We start from the raw sequence: 7,806 nt of genomic DNA, 5'->3' as shown, positions 1-7,806 counted from the left end.
CATAAATATATATTCAATTTTACAATTTTATTAGTAAAACATAAATAAAAGTAATTTTATAAATAAATCTAAATTAATCACCGATAAACCATTTAATGTCTGGAGCATACACTTTTACGAGTTTGAACTATTCCAGTTTTTTTTTCAAAATCTAATTTATTTTTATTTTTTAACATGCTAATTCTCATGTGAGGTGAACTAAGTTTACAGTTAAATTATTTTCTCTTTTTTTTTTTTCAGGGTAAAATTGAGAAAGAATCCCACAAACCACCGCGTCAATTAATACATTAGGGGATTGATTGTCGATCCCACTCTTTTTTTAACTGGACAGTAGCAATTAGCAAAGCCTTTTCGCCCAAATAGTCTGACGATGCGTACCAAAGCAGGTGCTTCAATGGCAAAATCATTCGATGCCCAGAAGTATCTGAAGAGAGTCGGATTAGGGAAAGAAGATTATCACTTCTGGAAGCAAGTGGGAAAGGCTTTGCTCTGTACTTACACTCTGTTTGGTGTGGCGTGGGTGTGGAATGAAACTTCGCCGCTTGGTTGGTGGACCTTAAAGCCACGGCCAAAGGAAGAAAAAGAATTAGCACATCTTTACGAACGCCGGAAATTTCCATATCCAGGTGACGACAAGGCCATGGAAGAATTCGTTGCCAAAGGTGGGATGATTGGGACTACCATTGGTCCCAAGGGAATCATTGAATCTGATAAAGATTCATACAATTATCAGAAAGCATTGCAGGATAAGAAAGTTGACCAAGAAGCCTTCAAGCTGTGGACGAGGATGAGGAATGAGGTCATTTCTGAGCTTCAAGAGAAAGGGTTTGATGTAGAGTGAGTGAATATAGTTAATTACTGTTAATCGGATTTTCTTCTCTCATGCTTATACCTTAATTGCGCATTTGTGCCTTGCAAATTTACTATGTATTATGTATTTTGTAGTTGGATGTTTAATGTGGGCAATTATGGAATAAGGTTTTAACTATTTTAGCTCAATCAAGTGCTATCTCGGATGTGGTGGACCTTTGCTGTTTATCCTACTTTAATTTGCAGAATGTGATATCATCTGTTGTTTAAGTTTGAGTATTTACTTCAGTTGTAGTATCTATTGATATGATGCTATACTTTTGAATTCATTAGTTTTGTCGTTCAAACATGTGCTGACTGCTGACTATCTTAAAGTTTCTTGATCTGGATCATCTCCTAGTTGTTCTCTTTGATAATATAGGAACTCTTTTATGTTAGTCTCTAGTATTTCATTTCTTTGTTTTCTTAAGTCAACAGTTGTAATCCTTTAATAGTTAAATTGTAGTAAAACTTGTTTCATTTCTATGGTTGTTCCCGTTTTTACTCATATCGTATCTGGTTTGTATTTAGGTTTCCTGTAATTTTGTGTAGAGAACAGATAATGACATGCTCTCATCAATACCGTTCATGTCATTCTCTCTCTCTGAAATGTTTGAACTCGGAGACTATTCATTGCTGAAATTGGATTTTATTCATGCATGCTAATTGCTAGCTCTTGTTTTAATATAATAAATGAGTTGGTAAGATAAATTGACACACATTCATCCTTTATTCTTTTATACAAGAACTGTCACTAAGATTTTTGCCTTTTCTTTATCGTAACCCTCTACAGTTGAATGTTGTTAGAGAAGAGCAAACTGTATCTCTGATGAATCTGTGAATAACTGCTAACTGCAATGACCATGTCTGAGTTTCATATTTCCAACAGGAAATAATATGCCAAAGCAATTGGTATTGCAATCAGCATGCCAAAGATTACCCTGCGATCAGAATGAAACCACATCAGAAATCATATCTGCTTAAAATTTTTCTTAGTGGAGGAATTAAAAGTTTTGAGATGATAATTGTATCTGGTACCCTGTACTTAAGATGGTTGGATGTATGTTATACTCCTTGGCAAACACAAAAGGAACGATTCCTTGGGGAAGGGCTGCCTGCAGTAGAAAGTACAGCATTGAGTAATCTGACATGAATTGACAACAGAAAACAATTTAGTTTCACCTGTACTATTGCCAATCTAAACAATTGTCCCCTTAGTCCAACAGCAATAGATGAGATTGCCATGAGAACAGGTCCAAGAACAAACTTCAGTGCCATTGCTAATATTGCCTTTTTGGTTCCGCATGCTATAATACTAGCTTGGGATGCCATGAAAACACCTGTTGAATTAATGCAATATGAGTAGCTGGCCATTTTTCGTTTTTCAGTAATTCGCTAGTACTTCGTGTGATGAGTGCTTATTTTCTGTTGTGTACCTATGCTAAACATTGCCATTCCTAGTCCACCATCTGAAAGTATTGATATTGATTGTTCAACAATTTTTGGCAGATTGACTCCCCACCTGCACTTCATTTTGTGTAAAAAAAATAAGTCCATTGATTTTTAATGCGGAGTTTCTGTAGAAGATAGGTTTTGTGTTTCTAGAGAGGCTTAGTAAGGCATTACCTGAAGTGTATGCTTGACCAAATAATACCGGCTAGAGTTGCATGTGTATTAGGATTTATTATGAGTTTCCTTCCAACTGTTAGAAGAATTACCATAATTGTTTTCTTCCTTGGGGGTCTGTCTGTTGCTTCCTCCTCACCGTCCTTTTCTAGTTCTGGTTCTCCAGGGACCTCAAGCTCAACTTTAAATGGCAGAAATTTATGTATTAAGACAAAAGAGCATGCATAATGATGTCTGCCTAAATAGTCGACATGTTGGAATGGTCATTATTTAAAACTCACACATTGCTAACTTCTAATGAGCTATTCTATTTTTCTTTTTGTTCTTGGGGCAGGGGTGGGGTGGGGTGTGGGGAGGGGGGCTTAAGGGAAGTAAAAATCAAGCTGGATGGTTGCATCGTATAGTAGTTTGGTTCATTCGGAACTTTAGGGACCAATTATGGCTACTGTCTACTTTTTTCATTGTTGAAGGGGTTATCTCAGCAAACTTCATGTGTGTTTCATTTAGATGAGTTGGAAGTATTTGTCTCTCACAAGTAGATGAATCAATTCATTTTGGTAAAGCAAACTTATATTTCATTGGAGACTGTTCACCTCTTAGTTCTTGAGTTTTTGCTGCCAAACTACATTAATAAGTTTTAGGATTGACCAATGTAGTTTAAGAGATGAAGCAAGTTGTGGTTCATTCCTCTAGTTTTGAATTCTGACTAGTTTTGAAAATGGAAATGGAACATTTCTTAAATAGAGTTTTGTCATGCTTCACGATATCACATATTAGTTTATCTAAAGATCATATGATACAGGCTAATCTGGAATTTGTGGGGCCCAGAATAGGATTCTTTTTTCACTTATCACATTTACAATATATTGCTTTTTGGTTCTTAACAGTTAAAATTGGAGAGCTTTAAATAGGTTCTGCTACATGGATGCCATCCAAATAGATTTTCTATGTTTAGGAACCATTATTCTGTTATCTGTGTACGTACCTGCTACTTCTGATGGTGACATCACATAAGATTCTTTTGTTGCATTGAGCTCGAACAGGAGTAGGAGGAGGTTGTACCAGACTAAACTCTGTAGTGCAATTAGTTGCGCTAGTAGTTCTGCTGCCGCATCACCAAAAATGGCCTTAATTAGCGGGATCCCCAAGATTAAGGTGTTTGGAAGGGTGGAAACTGAAAGACCTGTTATGATCCAAGTCAGGTTTCCTTTGGGCTTCAGTTTGGCAAAAATTGCCAGTAGAAAGACAGCAAGAAATTTTTGAATGAAATCTGCTAATAGAAGCTTCAGGTTTACTTTGTAGAGGTTGCTTCCTGATATCACTTGGAAGGACAATAAAGGTATTGAAAATTTCGCTACAAACTTGTTGATTCCAGAGCATTGCTCTGGTGAAAAGAGTTTCCCCCACCTTACAGAGATATAGGCTAAGATCATGACAACATATAAAGGTATAGTGGCTGCCACAACATGGTAGACATCACGTAGGGATATCATGGTATTTCTTATAGATTTTCGTATGTCGAAACCTTGGTAAACAGGCCCTTTTATGCTGTTTGGTTTGCTTTATTGGCATATGATAGGAAAGTGACCACTACATCTTTCTGCTGAAGCTTTCTGACTAATCTTTTTGAGTTTTATCCCAGCATCTGTTGATTTTCATATTTGAAAGTATTTACTAACCTATGGCTTTGTAGGTTCACATACATTGCAGAAAGTAATCTGATTTTTCTGTGTGTGTGTCTTCCCTCATATTACACACCTTTTTTAGGCTGAAAATTTGATATTACTGATGTTTACCATGCTCAAATGCCAGGTATCTAATCTTGTTTAGTTAAAAAGTTAGTTTTAGTTTTCATCATGAGGTTAATCCCTTTTGCTTATTTGTCTTTTGCTCATTTCTCATGTGGCCTAGGTGTTAGCCTATGCCTATCTCAATAGACGGAAAATAGTAAGCTATACAAGCTTTAATCTGTCTCCTGTTTTGTGCCCCACATGCACTTTATTTCCTTGTAAGATTTCATTTAGGAAGAAGAGGTATTTCACTGCACTTTATATGCAGTGATCTTTACTGCACCAAAATGCCTTACATTTCGAACTATTTGTCTTTAACTTTGAATTCAGGGGTGAAAATCTGTAAAGTTAATCCTGCTTAAATTTCCATCTATGAAATTGCATAGCCTTTAGCTGCCAGGTTATCTGGAAAAGTAAGCTAGGAGAATAAAGAAGTAAACTGCAATAGAAGTAACTGACTTGATGACTAAATAACGTTTCTGAAGTAAGAATTTTTGCTATATATGGTCAAAGTTTTGGAATAAGTATTACAGGGTTTTGCTTTTATAGGTATGCAATTTTCACAGGCCAAGTTCTGGTGCCTCTTTATTATTTTTATTTTTTTTGAGAATTTCTCCACTTGAAATATGGGGAATCTAGCCAAGACACACCTACTAAAAACCATAATCTCTTTTCCTTCCTTTTTTTTTTTTTCTTTTTTTCTGTGGAGGTGGGGGGTGGGAGATTTGCTTTTGTCTTAAAAAGACAAATTATTTAGCAATATCGAAATCAAATGATCTGAAAATAAGAGTGAAGGGTGTAATGAATTGATTGATATAATGTTCTTCATGGAACTTTTCCTGATTCTCTATGTGATTAACATTTGAAATTTTTCCAGGGTTGGGTGGGGTGGATCCACGATTTAAGCTTTACGGATTTAATCTTTAAAGTTCTTATCATTAAATCTGTTATATTTTTAAGATTATGGGTTAATTTCAGTAGAGTTTCACACATAGATTTATGCTCAACGTTGAAACTATTGCTGATAATTTCTGGATATTTATTGCAATCCACTTGTTCTGTTTGACTGTTTATATTGTATGTTTTGCTTTTAATAAGTAAACTATTCTTAGAGCTAAGCACATTCTTTCCTCTCCGGAAAATATGCAGATCACTTTTTCTGAAAAAGTACTCCTTTTTGAAATGGTTTCGCTTGTTAAAGAAACCTTCTTAATCAATGGATTTAATCAGGCCTTCTTAGTATACAATTGATTATTAAGTGTTTGATATAGTGTAAAAAGAAGACTTGCACATCTTACCGTACAAGACCCTTACAAATTGCAACACAAATAGTCGTCCTAGTTGGAGACGGAGTCCAATTGTGAAGATTATGTATTTTAAATTTCCCTTGAATTTATTATAGTCATCATAATTATTGGGCTCACAATTAAATATTTTTATGAATTTAATAATAAGAATTAAATAAAAGTTAGTGGATTCATTTGAAAAAAGAAAAGAAAATATGTTTGTTTGTTTTTTTGAAAAATAAGTGATTTTCTTACTTTATTTTCTAGTGCTTGATAAACAAGTAAACAAAATATTGTTTTAAGAACATTTATATGTAATTTAGAAAATATAATGTGACATGGGTGGATGGGGAGCGATCAAGTGGTGAGGGTTAAGAACATTGGGGTAGGGGCGAATCAATGAACTTGAAATAAAATTTGTTTTTCTATTAAACTACTATCATAAACAGCTCAAGGGTTTATGGTGAGTAGTCCTTGTAGAAGGCAGAATCCTATTGAGAATTTTTTTGGGTGACTCGAACTCATAACCTTCAGATTGGAAGTGAGGTTTGCTTACGATTCGAGTCTCCTATTGGCAATCAAATTTTATATCTACAAGGAATCTAACAGTTTAATTTGTTGGCCTTCTCAAATCTATAAATTGTTCTCTATTTGCGCTTTCTTTTTTCCATCTTCGTTTTTTTCTTCTTCTGTACCCTAAATCAATTTGTACTTATGGGAAGTCACGAAGAAATAATTATAGACATCCTTAGCAGGCTATCCGTGAAGTCTCTTCTTCGGTTCAAGTGTGTTTCAAAGTCTTGGAATACATTAATATCTGAACCTTACTTTATAAAGAAACATCTCAATACTCATGCCAAGAATCAGAATTCCCAAAAACTGCTTATTACCCAAGTGCCGCACGGTAAGTACTGTAATGGTTTTAACTTGTATTCTTCTTCTTTATCGTCGTCTAAACTTGTTGAGGATATACGCCGACTTGATTACCCGTCAAGCTGTAAACCTATTGATGGTAGAGTCTATTGTTGTTGTGATGGTTTATTTTTTATCGGGTTTTGGATTTATTGGAATGATGAAGAAGTAGAGCCATCCATATTATTGTTATGGAACCCTTCCACAAGAGAGTCAATAATGCTTCCAAGCCATGTAGAAATTCCACCACAAGAGGAATATGTTTATGGATTGGGATATGACGCTACTAGTGATGACTATAAGATCCTTAGGATTGACACGCATGACAAAGTACCCGATGAAATTTTAGCACTTAAAAGTGGTTCCTGGAGACAAATTGAAGAAACCTCAGATAGGATGAGTTCAACTAAAATATCTGATAGGGAATTATGTTTGGCATTTCTACATGGAGCATTTCATTGGCTCGGTCATTGCCCAAGGGATTCTGTGGTTTCATTTAATATCTCAGATGAGATGTATGGAGAGATACCGTTGCCAGGGATTCTATCCTCTCCTGGACTCGTTGAAGTGGATGCATATGCGTTGGGACCCGTTCAAATTGGTGTATCAGTGTTGGGAGGAAAACTCTCTCTTTATCATAAACATGGAAATTTTGATATATGGGTATTGAAAGACTATGGTGTCAAAGAATCTTGGACGAAATGGTTCACAATACCAAGTTATGAGGTTGTTCGTAAAAAAGTCATCATACCAATATATAGGTTTTCAGATGATGAAGTGCTACTTAGCTACTTCTGTTTGGATGGAATGGTATATAGGATGCATAATGTATCACTTGAATCAAGCAATCGAATATGGCCTCTTGATTGTAATCATGATATACATGCAAGTAGCATTCAAGATGGTTTTGTTTATACAGAAAGTTTGATTTCTCCGAGATCACTAAAATTAATGTAGCACATATGATTCTTATTAATATTACTATGTGACCAGAGAGAGATAAGATCGATGAACTTCTTTCACCTTACAAATTATAGTTTATCTATTTCTCGAGAATTTTGGTTCCAAAATTTATTTACCTTTGCATATTGATTCTTCTCATTTGTACCGATTGAACAAGTTGACGAAGAAAACAGTACTTTTCATCTGGCAGAGCTGTTAAGATTTGACTTAATTCAAGAGATGAATTGTATAGTGATGCGCGATTTGGGGTGTGTTTGGTACCAAGAAAATGTTTTCCGTAGATTTTTGACTTATTTTTTTATGTTTGGTTGGTGAGTAGAAAATATTTTCCAAAAAAGATTTTTTAGTGTTTGATTTATGAATGAAAATTATTTTTGAAA

General features: G+C 34.9%; 3 protein-coding genes across 3 annotated transcripts; 2 read left to right on the top strand and 1 right to left on the bottom strand.

The window, feature by feature from the left end:
* The first annotated feature begins 302 nt into the window (after positions 1–302).
* LOC125848954 (uncharacterized) lies at positions 303–964 on the top strand. The gene has a single exon (XM_049528925.1). It carries the CDS (start codon positions 371–373, stop codon positions 839–841), a length of 471 nt encoding a protein of 156 aa, XP_049384882.1. The 5' UTR covers positions 303–370; the 3' UTR covers positions 842–964.
* A 527-nt stretch (positions 965–1,491) lies between these two features.
* Positions 1,492–4,213, bottom strand: LOC125848946 (auxin efflux carrier component 8). The gene is made up of 6 exons (XM_049528916.1): positions 3,461–4,213; positions 2,476–2,656; positions 2,286–2,371; positions 2,032–2,189; positions 1,888–1,964; positions 1,492–1,790 (listed from the first exon to the last, which is right to left on the bottom strand). The coding sequence occupies exons 1-6, from the start codon at positions 3,966–3,968 to the stop codon at positions 1,724–1,726; spliced, it is 1,077 nt and encodes a 358-aa protein (XP_049384873.1). The 5' UTR covers positions 3,969–4,213; the 3' UTR covers positions 1,492–1,723.
* Positions 4,214–6,265: 2,052 nt separating this feature from the next.
* Positions 6,266–7,420, top strand: LOC125847491 (F-box/kelch-repeat protein At3g23880-like). The gene has a single exon (XM_049527099.1). It carries the CDS (start codon positions 6,266–6,268, stop codon positions 7,418–7,420), a length of 1,155 nt encoding a protein of 384 aa, XP_049383056.1.
* Positions 7,421–7,806: the final 386 nt, after the last annotated feature.

The sequence above is a fragment of the Solanum stenotomum genome, chromosome 12, assembly GCF_019186545.1.
Source record: "Solanum stenotomum isolate F172 chromosome 12, ASM1918654v1, whole genome shotgun sequence".
Classification (NCBI taxonomy): domain Eukaryota; kingdom Viridiplantae; phylum Streptophyta; class Magnoliopsida; order Solanales; family Solanaceae; genus Solanum; species Solanum stenotomum.
The sequence above is the reverse complement of the archived record's forward strand: the minus strand, read 5'-3'. Positions and strand labels throughout refer to the sequence as shown.